The 24,639-nt window shown below is 41.0% G+C and overlaps 1 protein-coding gene across 1 annotated transcript in view; it reads left to right on the forward strand.

Moving 5' to 3' along the window:
• TGM7 (transglutaminase 7) overlaps positions 1-24,034 on the forward strand; it is a 46,488-nt gene extending 22,454 nt beyond the window's left edge. The window contains exons 5-13 of the mRNA XM_044660016.1: positions 435-563; positions 656-833; positions 7,582-7,720; positions 11,565-11,668; positions 12,637-12,879; positions 19,474-19,800; positions 21,037-21,197; positions 22,793-22,926; positions 23,875-24,034. Of these exons, the coding sequence (XP_044515951.1) occupies positions 435-563; positions 656-833; positions 7,582-7,720; positions 11,565-11,668; positions 12,637-12,879; positions 19,474-19,800; positions 21,037-21,197; positions 22,793-22,926; positions 23,875-24,034 (1,575 nt within the window). The remainder of the gene's footprint in view (positions 1-434; positions 564-655; positions 834-7,581; positions 7,721-11,564; positions 11,669-12,636; positions 12,880-19,473; positions 19,801-21,036; positions 21,198-22,792; positions 22,927-23,874) is intronic.
• The last annotated feature ends 605 nt before the right edge of the window (positions 24,035-24,639 follow it).

The following is a 24,639-nucleotide window of genomic DNA, read 5'->3' on the forward strand; positions in this document are numbered from 1 at the left end:
AAGAAGAAGAAGAAGAAGAAGAAGAAGAAGAAGAAGAAGAAGAAGAAGAAGAAGAAGAAGAAGAAGAAGAAGAAGAAGAAGAAAGACAGATTGTTCAGGGCTTTGGATATCAAGAAGAATTTATATCTTATGCTAGAAGCAATAAGAAGCCTCTGAAGCTTCTCAAATGGAGGATTCATATAGCATGGTAACCTCCTTATGGAATTAAAAAATCTTGCTTTTCTATTTATGCCCCAGTGCTTTGCACATTATACCTCTTATTCATTCATTCAATAGCAATTTAACAGTTCTAGTATATTGGTTACTTCCTGAGATGAAAATATATCTCTAAGAGCCTCTGCCAGAAAGTTTAAAGATGAGAAATAGCCTTCCCCCATCCCCCCACCCCCACCCCTCATCTCTACACTTTTTTTTCCTTTGAAATCACCGGGAAGTTCGAAGATGACATTATAGACATCTGCTTCGAGATTCTGGACCGGAACCTGAACTTCTTAAACGATCCCTCCAAGGACTATTCCCAGAGAAACAGCGTTATGTATGTCTGTAGGGTGGTGAGTGCTATGGTAAGGAGGACGTTCATTATTCTTTTGCATTGTCCTTTGTCCTTCCTCTCTCTCACCCACCATCATTCAAAAGCCAAATGTGTCCTCTCCAGATCAATAGCAATGACGACAATGGAGTGTTACAGGGGAACTGGAGTGAAGATTACTCCAAAGGAGTGAACCCTTTGGAGTGGAATGGTAGCGTTGCCATCCTGAGAAAATGGCATGCCACGGGAGGCCAGCCTGTGAGATACGGCCAGTGTTGGGTTTTTGCCGCTGTGATGTGCACAGGTAGGAATTTTCTACTCCACAAAGGGCTAAACATGCTTGATTAGTCATGTCCTGTACTACAGGGCTAAGGATATAGTAACTATTAGTTAATTTTAGAATTATTGAGTAGTTTTCTTGATGCCAATGTATTAAATATCAGCTCTTTGCTCTTCCATTCATTCATTCGTCCATTTGGCAAAGGTTTTTTTTTCCTTTTTTTTTTTTTTAGAATATTTTCCATGGTTACATGATTCATGCTTTTTCCCTCTCCCCCACACCCCTCTCTCCTCCCCAGAGCCGACGTACAATTCCGCTGGGTTTTACATGTATCATTGATCAAGACCCATTCATTTGGCAAAGTTTAAAAAAAATTTCCCCAGGGAAATGGGATAGGCTTTTTTTTTACACACTCAGAATATTCTGGTAAGACTGTTAGTGTTATGCTAATCATGACTAAGAAGCAATTTGAGTGTATACACTGAGATTTTGTTGCTGTATTGTTTTGTCTGATAATTACAATCTTCTCCCCCCTAATTCATATAGTCCTGAAATTCCTCTGCAGAGCACTTTCATTATTCTTTCTTAAAGTCTATGAAGTGGGGGGCAACTAGGTGGCTCAGTGGATTGAGAGCCAGGCCTAGAGATGGAAGATCCTGGGTTTGGATTTGACCTCTGACACTTCCTAGCTGTGTGACCCTGGGCTACTCCCATTGCCTAGCCTTTACAGTTCTTCTGCCTTGGAACCAATACATAGTGTTGATTTTAAAAGGTACGGTTTTAAAAAGGAAGGTAAGGTTAAAAAAAATCTATGTACCAATCTCTTAGCACTTCTAGTATTCAAGTAATTGTATAAGGTGAGGTAAGATAAGAGTAAAGTGAAATCAGTCTAGAAAGATGGGTAGAAAGGACAGATTGTTCAAGGCTTTGGATGTCAAGCACAAAAATTTATATCTTATCCTAGAAGCAATAGGGAACTCTGAAGGTTCTTAAGTAAGGGACTAATAGAACATATAAAACTCCTTTAAGAATTGAGAAAATTGGTGGTAGCTGGGTGGCTCAGTGGATTGAGAGTCAGGCCTAGAGATGGGAGGTCCTGGGTTCAAATATGGCCTCAGACACATCCTAGCTGTGTGCAAATCACTTAACCCCCATTGCCTAGCCCTTACTGCTCTTCGCCTTAGAACACAGTATTGATGCCAAGAAGGAAGGTAAGGGTTTTAAAAAAATTAAGAAAATCTTGCGCTTTTTTTTTGTTATGTATGTCTGTAGAGTGATGAATGCTAGAGTAAGAAAGAAGTCAATTATTCTCTTTAATAATTCTTTGTCCTACCTCTCTCATTCACCATATTTCTAGATCAATGGTAATGATGGAAGTGGGGTGTTACAAGGGAACTGGAGTGAGGATTATTCCAAAGGTGCCAATCCAGGGCTCAATTCTTGGATCCTGTGCAGCAAGTTCTGCCTAATATAAATCCACAGGGAAGCTTGGTGAGCCCGCTTCCAGAAGTGGGTAATGGAGAAGTAGCCTTTTGTCCCCCTTCTTCAGAGGACACAATGATCATCTCTGATACCTGTTCACCTAAGACCAGGAAATAGTAGATGCAAAGAGGACAGAAGAAATAGAGATGGCCATGGTTTTATGGCCATATGGCTGCCAATAAAGAGATAATGCATTAATGATTATTACCTCTTTCCCCACCCAAAGCAGTTCTTGCCTTATTTTCCAGAAGAGAGAGAAGAGCAACAGAGACAGACAGATAGAGACAAAGAAAGAGAAAGAGACAGAGATAGAGATAGACAGGCAGACAAAGAAAGAAAGTCAGAGACAGAAAGTCAGAGAGGAAGAGAGTCAGAAAGAAAAAAGAGAAAATAGACAGACAAAAAAAAGAGGCAGAGAGAGAAATGGAGAGAGGCAGAGACAGACAGACAAAGACAAAGAAAGAGAGAGACAAGCAGACAAAGAAAGAAAGACAGGGACAGAAAGTCAGAGAGAGAGAGAGAGAGAGAGAGAGAGAGAGAGAGAGAGAGAGAGAAAGAGAGTCAGAAAGCCAGAAAAAAAGAGAAAGACAGAAGAGAGAGGCAGAGACAGAGAGAGACAGATTTCTTCAGCTTGAGTCTTTTGTATGCTCTTTTACTCTAACTCAGTTTTACATGCAATAAGTCTATAGGAACTAGGAGGCCAGCTTAGATGGAACATGAGTGTATGAGAGAGAATAATGTGAAATCAGAACAAAAAGATGGCTCCCCAGTCTGACTGGCTGTCTTTCTGTTTCTTTGGGAACACAGAAATTTGGGACACAGATGGGCTTTTCTTTGCCCTGGTAGCTGGAGCAGAAAAATTTCTGGGATAAGGGAGACTAGGTTCCAGGCTTCAGACGTCTAGAGGGCACTGAAAGCACTAGGAGCATAAAAACAACTGAGCTTAGTGCTTAGTTAGCAAGACTAATTGGTTAAAATAGGAAGTTACCAGATGGTGTTTCTCCCATGGGCAAACCCCAGGTAAGCTTCTCTGTTCTGCCCTTGCCTTGCTTTCCCTATCTGTTATAACAACCTCAATGTCCCTGCAGAAATGAATTTGAGGGCTCCTTTTGTATCTTTGCGAGGCAGCAGAAATTGCTGTGAGTGGAAGAATTTTGCATGCAAGGAAGCTTCCATTGGGGAACTGCAAGACAGCAGTCTTCAACCTGTGTGTCCCCGTCTACACAGCAGTGTAGTCAGCAGGTGGCAATTTGCAGCGCCATACTCCAAGCCACTGTAGTAATTGGCAGGAAGGGTCTGAAAACCCCACAAAGATGCCAGGGGAAAATGGAAAGACATGGAAACAAAGAAACACACAGGAGGGTCTGTTTACTACCCTTAACCTTAGGTATATCACCCAACCCTTCTGGGCCTCCATTTCCTCATCTGCAAAATGAGGGTCTTAGACTAGGCAACCTAGCTCTAGGTCTATGATGCTATGATGTCTAGGGAAGGGGTGGGAGAAGTGATAGAAACAAGCAGGGGAGACGTGTAGCAAACATCTGGGGAGGATCACTGTCTGAGGAAATCAGACCAGGGAATTAACTCACTTGGATTCAAGAAACTTTGTTTATGTGCCTGTTGTGAGCCCTAGGAATAGAAACATCTCAAAATGTCACGGCCCCTGCCCCCAAAGAAGCTTATATTCTGCACATACAAGTGATAGAAACCAAGATCTAGAGAGAGTGCTCAGGGAACATTGGAAGAGGGAGAGAAGAACCCTTTCAAGAGAGATAGGAGAGAAAGAGAAAGCAAGAGAGAGACACACACACACAGACAGAGAGACAGTGACAGAGAGAAAGAGAGACAGAGAGAGAAATACGGAGGGAGGGAACAGAGGGGGAGAGAGAGAGACAGAAACAGAGAGAAAGAGAGACAGAGAGACAAACAGAGACAGAAACAGAAAGACAGAGACAGAAAGAGGGAGATATACACATAGACAGAAAGACACACACAGAGACAAAGAGACAGACAGAGACACACGGACAGAAAGACACAGAGAGGCAGAGAGGAGAGAGACAGAGAGGAGAGACAGAGAAAGAGATAAAGAGAGGGAATGGAGGGGGAGAGAATGACAGAGACAGAGAGAAAGAGAGACACAGAGACAGACAGAGACAGGCAGACAGAAACAGAGAGGCACACAGACAGAAAGATACACACAGGGATAGACAGAGAGGAGAGAGAGAGAGAGATAGAGGGAGGGGATGGATGGGGAGACAGACAGAGACAGGGAGAGATGGAGACAGAGAGAGAAAAAGAGACAGACAGACAGAGAGGTTTGGGGGATGAGAGGGAGAAGCAAAGGCTCTGTGGACTCTAACGCTTCATTTAATTGGAGAGGACTAAGCCACATACCTTCTAACCATATTTACTGTATTACCTACTAGCATATAGTAGGAGCTTATATAAATGCTTTTTGAATGCGTAAATGAAAGAATGAGTACCCCATTATAGAATAATGATAGCCTACATTTACATAGCACTTTCCAGTTTATAGAACTTCCTTCATAGCAGTCCTATAAAATAGTTAGAAATAAATAACTTTTCCAGAATGGTATTACTCTACTGATATCTAACTTCTTGTTCAGTCATTTCATTTGTATCTAACTCTTCATGATCCCATTTGGGGTTCTCTTGGCAAAGACGCTGCAGTAGTTTGTCATTACTTTCTCCAGCTCATTTTACAGATGAGGAAACTGAGGTAAACAGGGTTGAGTGACTTGCCCAGGATCATATAGCTGTTTGAGGCCTTTCCTCTCTTTCCCTCTCCTCTCCTCACCTTTCCTTTCGTCTCAGTCTCTGAATGTCACTTTACTTTCCCCCTTTCCTCATGTCACCTCTCCTTTCCTCTCTTCACAAGTATTTATTATGGGTTTTCTAAATACCAAACACTGCGTTTAAGTGCTGGGGATTTTTTAAAAAAAGATCAAAAATAGTCTCTGACCTCGAGTAACTCAGTTTTGATGGGGGAGACACCATGAAAACTACGTTCAAACCAGCCAGATATAGAGAAAATCTCAGAGAGAAGGCACTGAAATTAAGGAAGACCAGGAAAGGCACATTCTAGAAGGTGAGATTTTAGCTGAGAGCTGAAGGAAGCCAGGGATGCCAAGAGGGACAGAAGGGAGAATCTTCCAGGCCCAAGGAAAACACCCAGAGTCTAGAAAAGGAGTGTTTTGTGTGAGGAACAGCAATGAAGCTCTTCCCACTCTACTGTTCCAGCCTTACTAGTCTTCAACCCAGACTAACTCCTTTTATCTACTTTTCATGATCTTGCTCCCAGCAATGCTAATGTCTCAAAATGGAATTGGTTTTCTATTTATTTTTGAATAGAAAATTTTTCCTTTTCATTTTTGCTGGGTGACATTAGTTGGTCCCTTACTGCTCGGCAGTCTGTCTTTTTTATGCGTCTTGATTACCTCTTTTTCCTGCCTCAGAGAATGAGGCAACCCTTGATTGCCTATACCTATGATGGTGAACTTATAGCATGTGTGCCAAAGGCAACATGCAGAGACCTCTCTATGGGCGTGCGCACCCTCACCCACCAGAGTTAGTTACTAGAAAGGCAGAAGGGTGCGGACAAAGCTGTTCCCTTCCCCCTCTCCATCACACCCACCCCCTCGCTTCCTTTTCTCCCTCCCCTGTCTGGGGGAAGGTGGCAGCACTTGGTCTCTGTGGGGGCAAGGCACGGCATGCAGTCTGAGGGGTAGGGTGGGGCAAGGCACGTGCTCTCTAAAAGGTTCACCATCACTGGCCTATACTCTTGATCTCATCCTGCTACAATGTCTCCCACATATCTTAACGTAGCCATCTCTCCTGAGGGTGCAACCTAAGCCTCCCTGGGCCTTGCCATTTGCTCCACTGCAGACCTCTTTAGGACTTCAGGGTTTTCTCATTTCCCTTGCAGCAGACCTCTCTTTTGTGTATTGTCTTCCCCACTTAGAGAGTAATCTCCTTGTTTTTGCCTTCAGCTCGGTTTAGTCAGTCAACAAATATTTATTGGGGCATCTAGGTGGCTCAGTGGAAAAACAGCCTGGCCTGAAGATGAGAAGACCTGGGTTCAAATCTGTTCTCAGATGCTTCCTAGCAGGGTGATCCAGGGAAAGTCACTTAACCTCAGTTGTCTAAACCTTTACCTCTTTTGCCTTATAAGAGATACCTATTCTAAGATGGAAGACAAGGTATTAAAAATAAACAAACAAAACCCCCAAATATTTATTAAGGGCTCACTATAAACCAGGCACTGGGCTAAGGACTGCAATACAAATACATAGTTCCTGTCTTCAGGGGGTTCTTGACTCTGAATTTATTTATTGATTGATTTAGAATATTTTTCCATGGGCACATGAGTCATGTTTTCTTCCTCCTCTCTTCTCTCTCTTCTCCTGGAGCTGACAAGCAATTTCACTGGGTTATACATATATTATTGCTCAAAACCTATTTCCATATTATTCACATTTGTAATAGAGTGACCAGGGAGCTCTCAATTCTAAATAAACAATCCTTCCTTCACTTCTCTCTCTCCCCTACAATCTGGAAGTTCTATTAGGAGTGGGTTAGGGCTAATAGAAACAGAAAATATTCACAAGAAGAGGAAAAGCTGGTGAAGCCTTTAGTTACTGCATACTTTTATATTCTAGGAAAATATAGGCACATTAGTCCTTTGCTAGAACACATCCATATATTTGTTTGAGTGTTTTGTACATGTATGAATGTGAGGAAGGGTTGATTATTTTCTCTATGACAGTGACCTTTGATAGAAAATCAGCTTGGAGGGTGAGGGCAGCTGGGTAGCTCAATGTATTGAAAGCCAAACCTAGAGACAGTAGGTTCTGGTTTCAAATTCTTCATATTCTATCTTTTTTTTTTAACCCTTACCTTCTGTCTTAGAATTAATACTGGGTATTGGTTCTAAGGCAGAAGAGCTGTAAGGGCTAGGAAAATGGGGTTTAAGTGACTTGCTCAGGGTCACACAGCTAGGAAGTGTCTGAGGCCAGATTTGACCCAGGACCTCCCGTCTCTGGACATGGCTCTCAATCCACTAAGCCACCTAGCTACCCCCCCCCCCCCATATACTATCTTCTGCTGCCAGCATCTGGGACCAGGAGGGAGTGTGGATAAGTATCCAGCTTATTGTATGATTTTTACCCTCTTTACAATGACAACTTGAGGATTAGAATCTGCATATCTGAACCAAACAGTCCAACTTTAGATGAAATCATCCTTACCAAATCATTTTCATTCTCTCCAGTGATGCGATGCTTGGGAGTTCCAACCCGAGTAGTTACCAATTTTCGATCTGCACACAACACAGACGGCAACCTGACCATCGACATGTTCTATGATAAACACGCAGAGATGATGCCATGGGAGAGAAGAGATAAAATATGGTAAGGCCAGACTACTGTAAACTTGCATTCTGTCTAGGAAGAGGTTGGGCACCAAACCAGCTTAGGACCAAATTCCATTCTTGACAGGACTTTTAAAAATCTAGTGTTTTTTTTGGTTCTGAAATGGACTATAGATTTGGCCTAGCAGTATGTGAACCAGTGAGGATAAACTCATAAAAGCAATTGGAGATCCATGTTGAGATTATGATCTTTGTGACCCAATTCCAAAAGAATAAAGTTAGAGACAAGAGACAATATTTACTAGCTGAGTGACATTGGATGAGCCATTTAACTTCTCTCTGCCTCGGTTTCCTCATATTTAAAATGAGAGGGCACAGTCCTTTCCAGCTCTAAATGTATACTCTTATGACCATCTTCCTTTTTTTCCTCTGTTTCATTGTTGCGGCAGTTTTCTTAAGTGTTATGTCTACTTTTATCTTGTCTGACTTTTTTTCTCATTCTCTTCTTAATTCAATCCTTTCTTTTGGTTGTTTTTCTCTAAGATAAAGGTTAGTATTGAAACCTAAGAGTCTCTGCTCTTTTTTTTAGAGTATACATGTTGGCAAATAATAGATCTATATTTATATTCAAGAGTAAAAGGAAATTAAGAATATTAGGCAAACTAAGAATTTCAATCATTTTCTAGATGAATTTATTTTTGTGAGCTAGCTACGTGGGCATCAACAGTTCTCTCTGTCTGGCAGCAGAGGGCACTGATTCCTCACATCCTAGGACCATTTGACCTGGTTAGGATGGGAAGAAACAATCGCCATAGGTTTCCCACAGCATTAAAAGGCAGAGATTTCTTTTAAAATTTAATTTCTTTTTGGAAAATTTGGAAAGAAGTTTTTTAAAATGTTGAAAATTGTTTTTACATACAATTAGGAAAAATAAAATATTACTTTAAAAATTCTGGATGTAACATATCAAATAAAATTAGCATTTCCATACAGAGAGAACAGAAAAAGAAGATTGGGCATGAAACCTAGAGAAGGAAATGGCAAATTCCTCCCATATCTCTGCCAAGAAATGTGGTCATGAAGAGTCAGACACAACTCAGAAAAATAAAATTACAACAATATGAAACCTAAATATTATGTTGTTTACTTTTCTTCCTAAATGTAAATCTAAAATGTAGTTTATATAGCAATTTAATGCTTATATGCACACATATATTGCTTTTCAGAGTGCTTTACAAGTATTATCTTATTTTATCTTCCTAATACCCCCCATTTTAATGCTGAGGAAATTGAGGAGACAGAGGTTAAGTGATTTGCCCAGGATCACAAAGCTAGTAAGTACAGGAATAGGAGGCTAAATTTATCTGACTCCAGGTCTAGAACCATAGTAATAATTAATAGATAAATTTGATTAATAGTAATTAATAAAATCATCATATAATTTAAAAAGCTGATCTGCTTGCCAAGAGCCCTTTCTATCCTTTCTTCTGTACTTTCTTTTATCTTTATTTCTTTTTAGAGTGGAGAGAGGAGGTTACTCCATCCCTAGCTTCTCCATTCCAATACTAGAAAAGAAAAGAAAAGCCCTTAAACGGGATTAGGCATAGTCAAGCAAAACAAATCCCCATTTCGGTCATATCTAAAAAAGAATGCCTTATCTGAATCATGTGGAAAAGGCAGCAATTTCAGTTCAACCCATGAACTGATGCAAAGTGAAGTGAGCAGAACCTGAAGAACATTGTACACTGTGATGGCAATATTTTCTGATGAACAGCCATGAATGCCTTAGATATTCTCAGCAATGCAGTGATACAAGACTATCAGTCCCAGAGACCCATGATGAAAAATGCCATTTGCTCTCTGAGAATGAACTGATGGACTATGAATACACAGAACATACTATATTTCACTTTCTTTCTACTTCTTTTTTTGTTTGAGATCCCTTCCACAAAATGACTAATGTGGAAAAATGTTTTATGTAAAATCTAGATCTGATTGCTTATTGTCTTAGGGAGGGGAGAGGAGTGAGAAGGAGAAAAGGAAGAAACATGGGAAGGAGGGAGAAAATTTGGAACTTGAATCTTTAGAAAAATGAATGTAAAAAAATGTTTACATGTATTTGGGGAAAAATAAAATATTTAAAGATTAAAATAAAAAATATTAGAAACAAAAAAATTAAAACAGTTGTAAACAAAATGAAAAATAAAGCTTTTCACAAAGTGGTTCCTCTTTAAATAAAAGTATTCAGAAAAAAAGATTTTAAAATTTGCTATTATATTATTAGTAATGTATTATTAATTGGTATTATTATATATTATTAATTTGTAGCTTAGTATATAGAAAGCTATCTTTGAAGTAAGGAAGATATAACTCTGATACATCCAGGCCAGTCACTTAACCTCTAAGCGTTCTAGGTATAATAAGGAATAAGGTAAGGTAGATAAGTGTAAAATTTAGAAAAGTATATTTGAAAATGCAAACTTGAGCTGAACATTCTAAGGGCTTTTGGAATGTGGCAGAAAGGGCACAGAGCTTTTGAACTCTGGGACAGTTGGGAGGTTTGCCATTGGCGGAGGAGCTTGTGCCCTGAACTCACTGAAGAAACCCCATTTGAGGAACTACAAAATAGGTCTGTATCGGCAGCTTTGGAGGGTGGACCTCCAGGTCTGTGACAGCCTATTGGAGTGACCCAGTGGAGTTAGTGGATTGTACCAACATCCTGGACCCTGGGACAGCATAGAACATCGTTGGAGCAAGTAGTGAGATCCCCAAACCCTGTCAAGCTTGTATTTAGTCTAGTTTAGTGTAGTGTAAGTTTTATCTTCCCTGCCCTGATTTCCTGGACCACCTAAACCCCTGTATCTTCCCTCCTGTAGTGGTTAATAGTAGTTTGCCCCATTCCCACTTGCCCTACCTTATTTTATTATTAAAATCCTTTTATGTTGCTTCCTACTGTCTCAGAGTTCAAAAGCTCTGTGCCCTTTCTGCCACATTCCAAAAGCCCTTAGAATGTACAGCTCAAGCTTGCATTTTCAAATATACTTTTCTAAATTTTACACTTATCTACCTTCCCTTATTCCTTACTACATAGGTAACTCTAAGACTAAGTTATGGAGCAGGTGTTGACCTGCAATAATGGAGGGAGTTTCCTCCCCTGGGAGTTCCCTTTACAGATGGAGTCACAAGTCTAATCTCTTTATCCCTATTATTAACTTGAGTTATTTCCCATCTCCTCTGCTTCCCCAGTCAACACATGGTTTGTATTCCACTACGGCAGGAGGAGAACTCTTAGGATCATAGATTTAGAGGCCATCTAGTCCAACCCCCTCATTTTACAGATAAGAAAACTGAGGTCAAGATAGGCAAAATGACTTTCCCAATGTCATATGGGTAATGCAGAGCCAAACCAGGATCCAAACCCAAATCCTCTTGCTCATTCTGTTGCCCTATGCCACATTTGGAATCAAAAGTCCAGAGCTATAAGGAACTCTCAAGGTCGTCTAGTCCGTCTCCTTCATTTCATACATGTGGAAACTGAGGCCCAGAAAGGTTAAAGGATTTGTCTAAGATCACCCAAGTAGTAAGTAGCAGGGCTGGGATTTGAACTCAGGTTCTGAGACACCCAATCCAAGGGAGTTTCATGATGACTCCATGTCAAAGAGAATGGACTTTAAGCTTGACTGCTGTGACTTTATGACACACCAGAGTGATCCTTTGTCTTCTTCTTGCTTATAATCCATGGCCATCAGCAGCCCATCAAGGTGAAGGTGGACAATACACTTGGTGTGGCCCTCCCCTTAGGGATCATGGGTTCTGCTAGGTAGGGGAACCTCAGTAACCACCTTGTTATTTTGTTGAACTTGAACCCTGAGTATACTTCACAGGAATTTCCATGTCTGGGATGAATGCTGGATGACCAGAAAAGATCTCCCACCAGGATATGATGGATGGCAGGTCCTGGATCCAACTCCCCAGGAGACTAGCAGAGGTGATTAAGCAAAGGAAAAGCAACTTCTCTCACTTCCCCTTTGATTCTCTAACATGGCCCACTTCTCGCCCCTTCCTCCCTCCTCAGCTAAACCCCTCCCAAACCACCAAACTTCTTTATCCCTTTCCTCTCTGATGGGAAGCAAGACAGATGGGGGCATGGAGACGGGGAATAGGAACAGTGAGGGTAGGAAATGAGGTGAAAAACATATGGCAGGATTTGGAGGGGGAGGCCTGTAAAAGTAGAAAATGGTTTGGTTATCATTTCAGAGATTCATTCTAGGGCAGTGCTGAGCAAATTATGGTCCACAGGCCAGATGTGGCCACCTGACATGTTCTATCTAGCAGAGTAACATTATTCCTAATCTGACAAATACAATGAGTAGGATACAATTACAATGAAACTTCAAAAGAGTTGCCTTAGAAACAGACTGACAGATGAGCATTTCCTTTCCTTTGGCCCCCTCTTTAAAAAGTTTGCCTATCACTGATCTAGGGCTTAGAATGTTGAAATGATTTGCCCATCGGTCCCATAGCAAAGCCTTTTTGTCTCTGAGCCCAGTGTCCTACCCACTCAACAACACAGACTTCCTGAAGGTTCCCATTTATAATTTATACATTTATAATATACATAATATACAATAATTTATAGTTTATAAATATTTATAGCTTATAAAGAATTTTCCTCACTCTAATCATGTGAGGTGGGTAGTACAAGTATTTCCCCCTTTTTACAGATGGGAAAAACAAGAGAGGTGACTACCCACGATCACGCAGTTGTGACTCCCCTTTCTGGCTCTGCCTGTATTACTAGGTCCCCCTTCTGGCCCCACTGTCCCGTTGTCCTTCCAGAAGTCATTCTTTGAGGGGTATTTTCTTCCTGTTCTTTACCCCATCGTACTAACTTTCCCCAGTTGGAAAGCATGGCAGTTCTCTTGTGTCTCTCTTCCCAATCCTAATCTTCCTTAGGGGTGTTCTGCTGTGGGCCGGCATCTGTCAGAGCTATCAAGGAAGGGGATATCCAACTAGCCTATGATACAGCTTTTGTGTTTGCTGAGGTGAATGCAGATGAAGTGATCTGGCTCCAGGAATCTGGCCAAGTGAAAGAGATTCTTTCTCACAACACTAATGCCATTGGGAAAAAGATCAGCACCAAGATGGTGGGCTCTGATGACCGCCAGGATATCACCAACTCCTACAAGTACCAAGAAGGTACATAGGGCTCTTGGGAATTGTGGGAGGGGATCTCTTGTGTTTTCCACTGTGAATCTCTCTTAGCTCTCCTATTTCGTGTCATCCTTCGTGTCAGCCATTGTGGAATTCCTCACATGTATATTTCAGTCATGACAATCTATCCATCAATCCACATGCATTTATTAAGTGCTTAATTTGTGCTAAGTACTGTTCTCACTCCTGGGTCATCAAAAGAAAAGAAGAAGGTTATAATTTCTTGGTGGGACATGAGCACAGAACAACATGTACTTGTTCAGTCATTCAGTTGCATTCTACTCTTGATGACCCTTTAGAATTCAATATGAAATAAGTATTAAGTAATTTGAAGTGGGGGAAGTAGCCACTACCTGTTGGGTAGGGGATGGATCAGGAAAGGCCTCAGGTAAGAAGTGACTTGAGATGAGCTTTGAAGGAAGCAAGAGGTTCTAATAAATTGAGATTGGGAGAGTAAAATAGGGGTGGGGGGATGGACTAGAGGGCCTCTGAGGATCCTTTCAGCTCTAGCACCTTGATTCTATATAGCATTCCATTCCAAACAAGGAGAATGAGCTCCATGTCTGGGCAAAGTCTCAGAAGTGGGAAAAGAAATGTTACATGCAAAGACCAGCAAAAAGACTAGTTTGGCTGGATTGTAGAAAGAGTAAAAGGGAATAATGTGCAAAAGGTCTGGAAAGATAGACGGGAGCCAGACTGTGAGGGGCTTTAAATACCAACATACTATAAACAATGAGAGCACCTAGAGCTTTTGGAACAAATGAGTGATTTGGTCAGATATGTGCTTTTTAGGAATAGATTCTTAGCAGGTATATGGTGGGTGGATTGGAATGGAATGATGTCTCCTTATCCCTAATGCCCACCACTGCTGGGGTGAAGACTTTTAGTATTCAAAAAAGGAGAGCTTCTTGACGCCTCATGGGAAAAGACTCAACAGAGGCAAGTGGGGTTGATTTACTTGAGATTTCACAAATTTTCTTTAAATCTAGGAGCCAATTAAAAAATTAGGTGTCAGATGAATTTGTAAAATAAGTCACACCTAAAAGTGTTCAATCAACAAATTTATTATTCATTCACAAGAAATTTGGATATTCCTTTTAATATGGAAGGAAGAGAGGGGAGATATTGATTCAAAGGGGGCTGGTCCACGTGACTTTGCTCGCCTTCTCTCCTAAGCAAAAGTTTGTGACTTTCCTCCTAGATATATATTTCTTTTCCACCTATTCCATGAGCCTTGTGAACTTAGGGCCTTTATGATTTAATAAGAATATGCCTGGACTGACCACACCCCAAAATGATTTGTCTCCTCCTCCTTACAATTTGCTTTCTTCTTGATGGTCTTTACATAAAGCATTCCCTCTCCCATTTCTGGGACTTTGCCCAGACACGGAGTTTATTCTTCTTGTCTGCAATGCTATATAGATAGAGCTGGAAGGACCCTCTAGTCCATCTCCCCATTTTACTCTCCCAGCCTCAATTTATTAGAATCTCTTGCTTCCTTCAAATACTGGTTCAAGGGCTTTCTTTGAGAGTAAATCCACAGAAATAAAATATATAGAGAAAGCGAAATGAAGACTGTTTCACTCAAAGATAAATACAAGTTTTACTCCAATATCCACTGATTAGGTATCTGCTGATTCATTTACCTGTGGTTAACCATGAGGGAAAATTAAATGTATAGAAAATTCCAGAAAATAAAAAATAAATTGTTCAAACTTTCAAACCACTCACCAAGTGAGTAAAGGTGTAACATGGTGAAGTCTATCAGCCCCAGGCATGCTCATTTCCCTTTGCCCCCACACCCATGTACCATGGTACCATGAAAAACTTTCCAGTTTGCCTTTAGTTTTCTCATCTATCACATTTGTTGTAGCCTTATCACAGTGCCTTTGTTTTTAAAAGTCCTTATTTTCTTTGATAATGGCCTGAAAACACAAGAGTAGTGGTTCTGGTAGTGCAATTGTGCCCTTGCATCCACTGATTTGGTAATATGCTAATTCAGATAATTTGGTAATTCTATTAATTACCTGTGGTTAACAGGGATTTGTTTGAATCCAAAATTTTAGTCAACCACAGTGGGTCTTAGGATGTATTCCTGTTATATATCCCCCTTGGATACGAGGCCTTACCATATATACAAATCATTGTTCATCCAAATGAGAATTAGCTCAAGAAGGTAAATATTTTGCTTTGAAATTTTAATTTTTACAACTTCTAATATGTCAGTGAGTCAGGGAGATTTTGACCCCAAACATGTGAAGACTTCCTCTGGTGGAATGAGTGGATGAGAACAATTTGTTCCAATAGCCATGAACTTGGCTGAAGCAGGCTCTGTGAAGTGCATAGAGCTCAGTCTGACATCAAAGATGCCAAGGTCATCCACTGCATCCCAGGTTGTTGCCAGTTAGTTGTGTTGGCTTTTGTTTTCCCACTGGACTTCAGTGATTCTGGAAGAGAAAGTGAGGCTGATGATTTTGTGCAATTCTGCCTCACTTAAATCCAGTTCTTGAGCAAGTCAATACATCATTGGTCCTCTTTAAAAATGTAGTACAAAATGAAAAAGTGAACAATTTTACATTAAGAACTTAACTTTAACCACTTCTAATCGGAAGCTCTTCGAAGCATCTAAGTGGTGAAGTGGATATAGAGTTATCTAGCAAGACCCGAGTTCAAATCTTGCCTCAGATACTTGCTATGTGACACTGAGCAATTCATTTAACCTCTCTCAGCCTCAATTTTCCCATTTAAGATTAGGTTGAATGGCCTTCAAGGTCCTTTTCACCTGTAAATCCATCCTCATATAAGTAGCAACAACCCCCCTCCCCCAACTCCCACTGTCAGTTAGAAAAGACAAAGAAAGAAGATGAACAGTGCTGAGGTTGACAAGAAAGAAAAGTCATGAAGAATGAAGGAATGAAGAATATTGAGGACAGAGGTAGAGGCTATAACTTACCATGAAAGTAGTTTTGGGAAGGCAGGACAAGGCAAGAAAAATCTTTTCCAAGGTCCCGATGGCTGGTGGATTGTTCTTGATGGGATGTGTTGGAAATGCTACTTAGGTGGGAAAATAGATGCAAGGGAAAAGGGCATGGTGTACCTCCAAGTTCCTCTTCAACAGAGAAGAGACAGACAGATTGAGGATAAAGAAAAGAAGAGAGAGAGGGAGAGAGAGAGAGAGAGAGAGACAGAGAGAGACAGCCAGACAGACAGCCAGAGACAGAGAGAGACAGAGACAGAGAGAGAACATTAAAATTATTTCTCTCAAAATGAGAGACAGAAGCCCCCCCAAAAAATAAAAAGAGGGGGAGGAACAAGAAAAAAGAAAAATTGAAAATTGATTGTGTGTGTGTGTGTGTGTGTGTGCGCACGCGCGTGTGTTGTAAGTTCCTTGAGAATAGGGACTGTTTCATTTTTTATCTTCGTATCCTCAGTAACAGTGTCTGGAGTATAGTAATTATTCAATCAGTTTCAATTGTATCTGACTCTTTGTGAACCCATCTGGGGTTTTCTTGGCAAAGATACTGAAGTGGTTTGCCGTTTCCTCCTCCAACTCATTTGATAGATAAGGAAATTGAGGCAAACAGGGTTAAGTGACTTGTCCAGGGTTACACAACTAATAACTCTCTGAGGCCAGATTTGAACTCAGAGAGATGTAGTAGTCTCTGCACCACCTCACTGCCACTACCTAAGTCTTCAGAAAAATCCTACGTTACCTTCATTAGGTTGTATTTACTAGGATCAGATATTTAGTGCTGGAAGGGATCTTAAAGGACCATGTAGTCCAGTGCTATTATTTTACAGATAAGTAAACTGAGGCACAAGAGATTAAGTGACTTGCACAAGATCACACCACTAGTACATGTCTAAGGTGGGGGTTGAAACTTCCTGACCCCAAGTATAGTACTCAATCCCCTACTCCATGTTGTCTTTCTTAAAAAAAAAAATTACCTTCCATCTTAGAATCAATACTTTATATTGGTTCCAAGGCAGAGGAATGGTAAGGGCTAGGCAATGGGAGCTAAGTGACTTGCCCAAGCTCACACAACTAGGAAGTATCTGAGGCCAGATTTAAAATCAAGACCTCCTATCTCTGGGCCTGGTTCTCCATCCACTGAGCCACCTAGCTGCCCCCAATGTTATCTTTCAGGGCAGGATTAAAAGAGGAAAGCAAGATGGAGGGGAAGACACAGATGGTAAACATAACTGTGAAAGTAAATGGAGTGAACTCACCCATAAAATGGAAGCTGATAGCAGAGTAGATTAAAAACCAGAATCCTACCCTATGTTGTTTATAAGAAACACATTTGAGGCAGGTAGACACATACAGAGTAAAGGAACGGAGCTGGAGGAGGATTTCTTGGATTTCAATTGAGACAAAGAAGGCAAGAGTAGCAATCATGATCTCACACAAAGCTAAAGCAAAAATAGATCTGATTAAAAAAGATAAGGAAGGTAATTAATCCTGATAAAAGGCAGTGGTAGAGATAACGAAGAAATATCAATACCAATATTATCTTTCAACACTATCTTGTTCTACAACCACACATGATATAGACTTTATATTTAGATGTGCCATAGAGAATCAGAGCAATAGCTAGGGGTCCTTGTGCCTGGGATTGAGGGGTAGAGAGCAAATTCAGCCAAGTAGAGGATGGGGCATTTGACTGAAAATTAAGTTGCACCAGGACAGAGGATGAGCCCTGAAGAAAGGCACCATGACTATGGGACTCTGGAAGTAGTGTAGCCCCAGAGTTAAGCAGTTAAACTATTGGGATGTAACAATTAGAGGAGGACATCAAAGCAAGGTTTAGGAATAGTGGTCCCTACAGAGAGGAAGTATGCCCTGCTCCCCAACAATATCAGTGCCCTGGAATAAAACCCCATTATCCCATGGTCCTTATAAGTCTGTATCAAATCATTGCTATGTCTTTAGCATGTCTTTCAACTAAAAAGAATCCACTAATAATGATCAGATGGGAAGGAAAGCTCAGCAAAGAAGCCTCTTTTAATACTAAAAATTAAATTTCAGTTCAATTCAGTTTAATACTGAAAATTAAAGTTCAGTTAAATACTGAAAAACAGTGATGGAGTTTGGAAACTAGAAAAAGGATGACTGGGGAGTGGAGGATAGAGTTAGGAGGGTAGGATTTCTATGCAAGGACTTCTACACAGAGTCCCATTTATAATCTTTCTCCAGACCTGTGATTTTATCTGTAGAGGGGCTTCCAAATGAAGAATTTCCTAGATCAGTGCAGCTCAGTACTTTCTCTGGAATTCAGAGTCTTTGAGGGATTTGGGGACTGCCAGATTAAAACTGAGGGTTACACAGGCCACATTTCTTAGGTGGGACCTGAACCCAGTTCTTCCTCACTCAGGTTTTTGTTGTTCAGTTGCAACTCTTCATGACTGCACTTGGGGTTTTCTTGGCAGAGATTCTAGAGGGGTTTGTCATTTCCTTCTCTAGCTCATTTTACAGATGAGGAAATGGAGGTCAGCAAGGTAAAGCAACTTGCCTGGGATCACAAGGTTAGCAAGTGTTTGAGGCCAGCTTTGAACCCATGAAGGTGCATCTTCCTGACTCCAGATGCAGCAGTCTATCCACTATACCACCTAACTGCCCACTCTGAGGTTCCTAGCTCTAATGTCTACATCATCTAGTTTCTTAGAGTTCAAGGTTTTCCTTTTTCATTTTCTTTCCTTCCACGAAGGCTCAGCACCTGCAGCTTCCACAAACCTAGAAAAGATTTGGGTTTGTGTTAAAAATTTGCTGAGCTCTAGTCAGTGTCAGAGAAGGAATAAAAGGAGGAAGAGGCAGTGAGACTTCCTGGTGTCTTTAATATTCTTTGAATTTTTTTGATTCATTTATTCATTTTGAATGTCATTAGGATGCACTTCATTAAATGTATTTTTAAAAATCCAACACTTTGACCTGCACTTCTATATCTTATCATCTCAAAATTATTAAAAAATACTAGAGACTGTAAACACATTTTTTGGTGTCCTGGTAACCTGGGATCTAGAGTTTGTCAAGCCCTGGATTATTTGTCATCCAACAATAAAGTCAGGGAGGGAAGCTTCTGGTGAATAAAGAGGTTAGACCTTGTGTGTTAAATGAGCCTGGGGAAGAAGAGATGAGGGTGTGTTGGAGCTAGTTCTTGCCAATCCCTGATTGTTAAATTTTCAGTGTGAGCACTTATACTTTGGAAATCAGCAAAAGCTATAAACCAGGCCTTGATTTATTGTTTTGTTGATTGTTTAGACTTGAGAAAGTGATGGAGAAAATGTTAACAATTCAACAGTAGGCTTAAAATGTCTTAAGCACACTTTTTTTCCCCCTGGAGACCTGGTTGTTAAACATTTACCAGCAACCAATTGTCTGAAGTCCCAAAAATCTGGGACTCCTGAGAGGGACTGGGGATAGATAATAGATTTTAAGAGGCTGGTAGAGTTTCAGATAATCTCTGAGGAAGGAGAGAGGGAAGAGACATATTAGGATCTTATAGTCAGAAGGGGAGAGCTTGGATTGTTGGGTTCTTAGCACAATTACACCACCATCTCTTTCTTTCTTCTATCCCATAGGAACAGCAGAAGAACGGTCTGTGTTCATGAAAGCTTCTAGAATATTGCTGGGCTCAACAGGGTCTTCTTATCCCTACATGGAACGTATGCGGACAGCCTGGTTTCAGGAAAAACCAGTCAAGCTACAGCTAAAGCTGGCCAAAACTCCTGAATGGGGCCAAGACTTAGCATTTTTCCTGAGGGCCAGGAGGCTTCAGGGCTCTGAGATGGGAATTGAGCAGCTCCTTCTGAATGTGTGGCTTAGTGCCCAAGCCCTGCTCCATGGGGGCAATGCCCAGACTCCACTCTGGAGGGACAAGCTGAGCTTCAGTCTGGTCCAAGGGGAGGGTGAGTATGGGAATAGACTCTAGGAAGGGGCCTGTTGATGTGGGGAGAGTTTGGGCTAGACAAACAACCTGAGAGATGGAGGCTACCCAAGATAAAATTTGGGTAAATATAAATATAAATATAAAAAAATAGTTATTTTCCCTGGGAGGCTAAATCCAAATCTACATGGGGTGCCCTAGAGCTACAGCAAATAGGTGATACACAGAGATTTGCCCAATATACAATATCTGCAGCTCCTTCTACAGAATGATCACCTGAAAGTGACAAATAAGCAAAGATAGACTTGAGATCAGGAAAAAATGTCTTAACCATTAGAGCTATTGCAAAATGGAATTGGCAGCCTTGGGAGATAGTGGGTTTCTCTTCACTGGAAATCTTCAAGAGGCTGGATTGGGGGTGAACATTCACAAGTCATTCTTCTAATATTAATTCTATAGCTATATGGAACTTTATCTCCCTCCCTCCCTCCCTCCCTTCCTTCCTTCCTTTCTTTTTCTTCCTTCCTTCCTTCCTTCCTTCCTTCCTTCCTTCCTTCCTTCCATTATTCTGTGTAGATCTTTCCAAATTGTTTTTTAATATTTGAAGAATGACTTGTGAATATCCACCTCCAGAGAAATAATCGATAAATAGAAACACAAAAGACAAAACTTCTATGTACATACCTTTTTTGTTGGGTGATGCCTTCTGAGGTAAGAGGAGGGGAGGAGAGGGTTGAGATACTTAGGAATAAATTTTATTAAAATTTTTTTTATTTTAAAAAAGAAGAGGCTGGATTACCACTTGCTTTGCAATAGTGAGGATTCTTTTTTCTTTTTTAAGAACTCAGTAACATGATCCTTTTTAAATATGGGTCAGACTAGATAGCCACTAATGCCTCTAGATTTCAAATTCTGTGATTCTAAGATGCTAGTCTACGAGTGCTAGCATGTAGTATGGAATGCCAATATACACATAATATGCAGTCATGTGTACATTATGACATATGTTTAAAACACACGTAAGCCATGCTATTTGTTTATTCAATGAACATTTATTAAGATCCTCTAATGTGAAATGCACAACTAGCAGAGATGCTAAAATAAATATGACATGGTCCTCACCCTCCATACACTTCCAGTCTAGTTACTGTATATTAAGGCAAATTCAACATACAGCTAATCACACTGAGACATGCATTCTCACACACTCTAAAGACTCAAGATTTTCTTCAGCTTTGACCTTTGGGTCTGTATACAGAGAAAGAGTTGCTGATAACTCTGCCCTTCACCAACTACAAGGACCACATAAGTGATGAAAAGTTGATCCGCCTGTCAGGGGTTGTAGAAATTGAGCAGACAAGAAGGAAACTGCTGGTGATGAAAGATGTCTCCTTGGAGCTGCCCCACTTTACCATTGAGGTGAGGTCTGGGCCCTGTGGCACTTGGATCCTTCCCAAAGTAGGGATCCTTCCTTTCCTCCAATATTACTTTTATGGAAATTTCCTTTCCTCTTCTCCCCCTCAACATATCCTCTTTTTCCTTTTTATTTTTTTTAATTCTTACTTTCTATCTTAGAATTGATACTAAGTATTGATTCCAAGGCAGAAGAACAGTAAGGGTTAGGCAATTGGGATTAAGTGACTTGCCCAGAGTCACACAACTAGAAAGTGGCTGAGGCCAGATTTAAATCTAGGACTTCCCATCCCTGCCCCTGGCTCTCTATCCACAGAGTCACCTAGCTGCCCCTAAAATATATTTCTTTCCCCTCTTCTTCCCTCCCATTGCATTCTGTCCATTTCATAATATCATCTAAATTCATTTTTTGTATAATAGGTTTGGCTCTTTTATTAGCAAATCATTCAACACTTGTCAACTCCCCACTTTCTCTAAGCTCATATATATATGCTTGGACAGTTCCCCAGAACCTTAAATCATCTGGCCACCTTGATGCAGTTTCCACTTTGGCAGATGCCAACCAACATGATTAGAGGAGCAGCTGGCAGAGACCATTAAGCAACAACCAAAAAGCTTGTTACCATGAGATATTGATTATAGTGCAAATAATCCCCACTTCCAGTCAACAATTCATTTGGTGTCATGTGGATGATTTATATATTGACTCTGGATTCCAAAAAGCAATTTAATGTTTCAAGTCTGATTCTGTCCCATCTGTACACAAAGAAGGCCTTGATCTTCCCATCCCAGTCCAGGAGGGGATATAACATGCCAGGCTTCCACCCTATTGTATATGGAGAAGAGACATTCTAGATTTTCAGGTCAAGTGAGAGTACGACCAAAACACAGTTTGGGGTGGTTAAGCTCCGTTGGTCAGAGAATGGCAATATGAAGCTAAAGTAGCCAATCTGAGCCCTACAAGGGCAGATGAATTTCACAAATAAAGACCTCCTGGTCCCAATCACAGGTTAACTCTCTACCCAGAGCTAACTGTCTTTTTTTTAAAAGACTTTTCCATCTGTCTTAGAATTGATACTGAGCATTAGTTCCAAAGCAGAAAAAAAGTAAGGACTAGGCAAATTGTGGTAAGTGACTTGCCCAGGATCACATATCTAGGAAGTGTCTGAGGTCACATTTGAACCCAGGACTTCTTGTCTCCAGGCCTGGAGCTCTGTCCACTGAAATATCTATCTTTCCCTCAGCTGATTTTTTGGATATATGTTGTGGATCATAGGGGACACTGAGTGAAGAAAGGAATGGGGATGGATCAGCTCAAAAGCATCCCCACTACTAGAAAATCCATTACAAAACACATGTTCTATGGTGGTAGGCCAGTAGTATTCTTTGTACTCCAAAAAGAGCACATGTTTAAATACAAATATATATTTAAAAAAAAGATTCCCTCAGCTCATCATCTTCCCTAAAGTCAATATCTACTCTTTGAAACAACAGGGCCTGGATATTGCAAGGTATGGAGGTGAGAAGTGGATGGTGTGTAGAAATAAGATTTGCAAAAAGAGATAATGACCACAAAACAGTTCTAAATTCTCCTTCTCTAGGTTTCTGGGCAGGCAGTGGTGAACAAGAAATTAGGAGTTTCTGTGACCTTCACTAACACTCAGGCTGAAATACTTCAAAACTGTGTTCTGGTGCTGCAAGGCAGTGGCTTGATCGATGGACGGATGACAATTAAGTACGTGAAAACAGCTGGTTCTCTTTTGAGATGCAAAGGGTTAAAGGGGAAAGAGTAGTGGACTGATCAATAAGCATTTATATAAGCACCTACTATGTGCCAGGCACTGTGTTAAATTCTGGGGATACAAAAACTGGCAAAAGACAATCTAATTTGTGGTCAGAGGACCTGGGTTCAGATTCCAGTTTTGCTTCTTATCAAATGTAGGACATCTAATGGACTTCAATTTCTTTATGTGTAAAAAGAGAGCAGCAGGCTAGGTGGTCCCAAAGGTGTCTTTCAGCTCTAAATCTTGGGTTCTTTCCTTGGATTCCTCAATGAAATTTTTTTTGGGAGGGGCAGTTCTTAAATGGAAGAAGTTTCTGGAATAAAATTTTTCTTTCTTCACTGTTTTATTTTCTCTCTTAGCACCTAGGAATATAGGTAGAGCCCAGGTCAGCCTAGCCTGAGCAGGGGAGAAAGGCAGGAGGGAGGTGGAAGAAAGAGAAAACAAATGCTTATTCATTGAAAAAGAAATAAATTAAGTCAACAAATATTTATCAAACGCTTACTATCGCCATACATTATGCCAAGTGAGGAGAATTAAAAAAAAAAAAGGCAAAAGCAGTCTTTATTCTCAATCTAATGGGGGAGACAACTTGCAAACAACTATATAAAAGGAAGTTAACATAAAGAGCAAATGGAGGGGTACCTAGGTGGCTCAGTGGATAGAGTGCTAGATCTGGAATAGGAATGCCCTGGGTTCAAATATGACCTCACATACTACCTAGCTGTGTGACCCTGGGTGAGTCACTTAACTCCTTTTTGCCTAATTACTAAGACAGAAAGTAAGAGTTTAAAAATAAAAAGAATGGATGGGAGGACTTCTCAGAGGGAAAGCTTAGGCAGCGAAGAATCCTTTTTTTAAGACATTTACTGGCAGACTCTATTTCCCTTTCTGATTTTTAGCCTGGGCATCATCGAGTCTGGACAAACCATCCAAGCCGACGTGGACCTATTCCCCACCAAAGAGGGATCCAGGCAACTTCAAGTCCTCCTCAGCTGCAAGGAGGTCAAGGAGATCAAAGGCTACAAGGATATCTTTGTCGTCTCAGCCAGCTCAACCTGAGCCTTCTTCTCGGGCTCCCTTTTATTTGTTCCGGGCCCCACCCTGCCTTCTTTCTCCTCTCTTTTCTCTGGCGTGGAAAAACAATCCTATTAGACACTCTGCACCCCCCCCCCCCCCCGGGAGTGGGCAATAAAGACTTATTTATTTGCAATCCTAGTCAAATGTTGTCCGGAATGCGTGCGGATGACTCGCCTGTTGCTATCGGCCACCACCAACCACTTCACCTGCCCCTCCCTGCTCATCCCCTCCTCGCTCGGAGGTCCCCTCAGGAAGAACCAAACAAAAAAAAAAAAACCAGAAGGAAACAATCACCTTCCCCTTGCGCGCCTTGGCCAAAGTGGGATCTCTTCTCCGGGCTAAAATCTTCCTCCTACTTCCTGTCTACCTCCTTCTGGGAAATAAAGACGAGGGCCTCTAGCCTAGCAGAGAGCCCTAGCAGGGCGGGCACACTGCCCAGGGCTGTCCCCGAAGAGCGGCTGCCCCTGGTTGCTATGGTGACGAGCCCACAGGTGCGGAGCCAAAGAGCTCTATTCTTAGCTAAGGACCGGTAGAGGCGGATTCTCCCCCGGGAACCTGGCATAGGATTAGGTGGGAAAGAAATCACT

This window comes from Gracilinanus agilis, chromosome 2 (assembly GCF_016433145.1).
Source record: "Gracilinanus agilis isolate LMUSP501 chromosome 2, AgileGrace, whole genome shotgun sequence".
Lineage (NCBI taxonomy): Eukaryota > Metazoa > Chordata > Mammalia > Didelphimorphia > Didelphidae > Gracilinanus > Gracilinanus agilis.